Here is a 949-nt window from a genome sequence, read left to right on the forward strand (position 1 = left end):
TCCGTTGCAGGTTGGTGTTACTCCCCCGTCCACCCTCCGTAAAGTGTTTATTCTCACAGCGGCTGCAGCAGCACCGTATGCCTGTTGTGGCTTCACGGCGAGCATCGCGGCGGGTATGGATCTACAACAACAGCTCTTGACTGTTATGATCCAGATGGCTTTCGAGGAGGTGAGTGGAGATGATGGATGGTTGAGATGATATCTTGCATGGTAGGGCTTCGAGGGAGATAACTATTGTGGAAGTGCTCGTAGTGGCCGGCAGGATCGGCAAGGTAGCCGGGGGACTTACTTATGCGTGGTGAAGATACCATTTCTTGGTGGCTAGGTGATGCTGATGTTAGACAGCAACGACTCGCACAGACGAGTGCCCCCGCATGGGCAGCCAGTGGCGCTGATAATCCGCAGACATGCAAGTAAATAGGCTGGTGATGGGATGGAACCCGGGTTGTTCGCATTAAAGGCCAACATGGAGTCCGTTTAGGTGGTTGTACACGTCGCATGCTGTTGCAACATTATTGAGGATGCTGTGTGATACATCATTACCAAGCGATTATCACAGCCATGTGGTGGATGCTCTTATGACCATATTCCAACACCTAGGCCGACAAGCCGGCGGCTGTGTGATGCCCTTCCTACCACAAATAATGAACTCGATAATCTCGGTGGTCCAGAGGAGCCCAGCCGATAGCTCCATCGCCCACGAGAGGGCCCCGTTGTTGAGGCATCTGGCCTATCTTGTCAAAGTCGCTAATGCCAAGCAGATAGCTCCTTATCTCAAGTCTATATTCGATTTAGTGGCTGCGGTGTGGCCTCCGGAGAGCATAAGGGCTGCCGGTGAGTGTCGCCTCATACCACTCCTCGGCCAAATCATTTTCTTCGCTCACGGGATCTACTCTATTAGGATGCTAATAATGTAACATTACTTGTCAGGTCATCCACCACCGCCGCC

General features: G+C 52.4%; 2 protein-coding genes across 2 annotated transcripts; both read left to right on the plus strand.

Moving 5' to 3' along the window:
• Nucleotides 1–115: 115 nt before the first annotated feature.
• Pmar_PMAR028820 (hypothetical protein) lies at nt 116–417 on the plus strand (the record flags this gene model as incomplete). The annotated part of the gene is made up of 3 exons (XM_002777889.1): nt 116–169; nt 215–272; nt 326–417. 3 exons carry the CDS (start codon nt 116–118, stop codon nt 415–417), a joined length of 204 nt encoding a protein of 67 aa, XP_002777935.1.
• Nucleotides 418–644: 227 nt separating this feature from the next.
• Nucleotides 645–834, plus strand: Pmar_PMAR028821 (hypothetical protein; the record flags this gene model as incomplete). The annotated part of the gene is made up of 1 exon (XM_002777890.1): nt 645–834. A coding segment is annotated over one exon (190 nt), but the record flags the coding sequence as incomplete, so codon positions are not given.
• Nucleotides 835–949: the final 115 nt, after the last annotated feature.

Source organism: Perkinsus marinus, assembly GCF_000006405.1.
Source record: "Perkinsus marinus ATCC 50983 genomic scaffold scf_1104296950828, whole genome shotgun sequence".
Classification (NCBI taxonomy): domain Eukaryota; phylum Perkinsozoa; order Perkinsida; family Perkinsidae; genus Perkinsus; species Perkinsus marinus.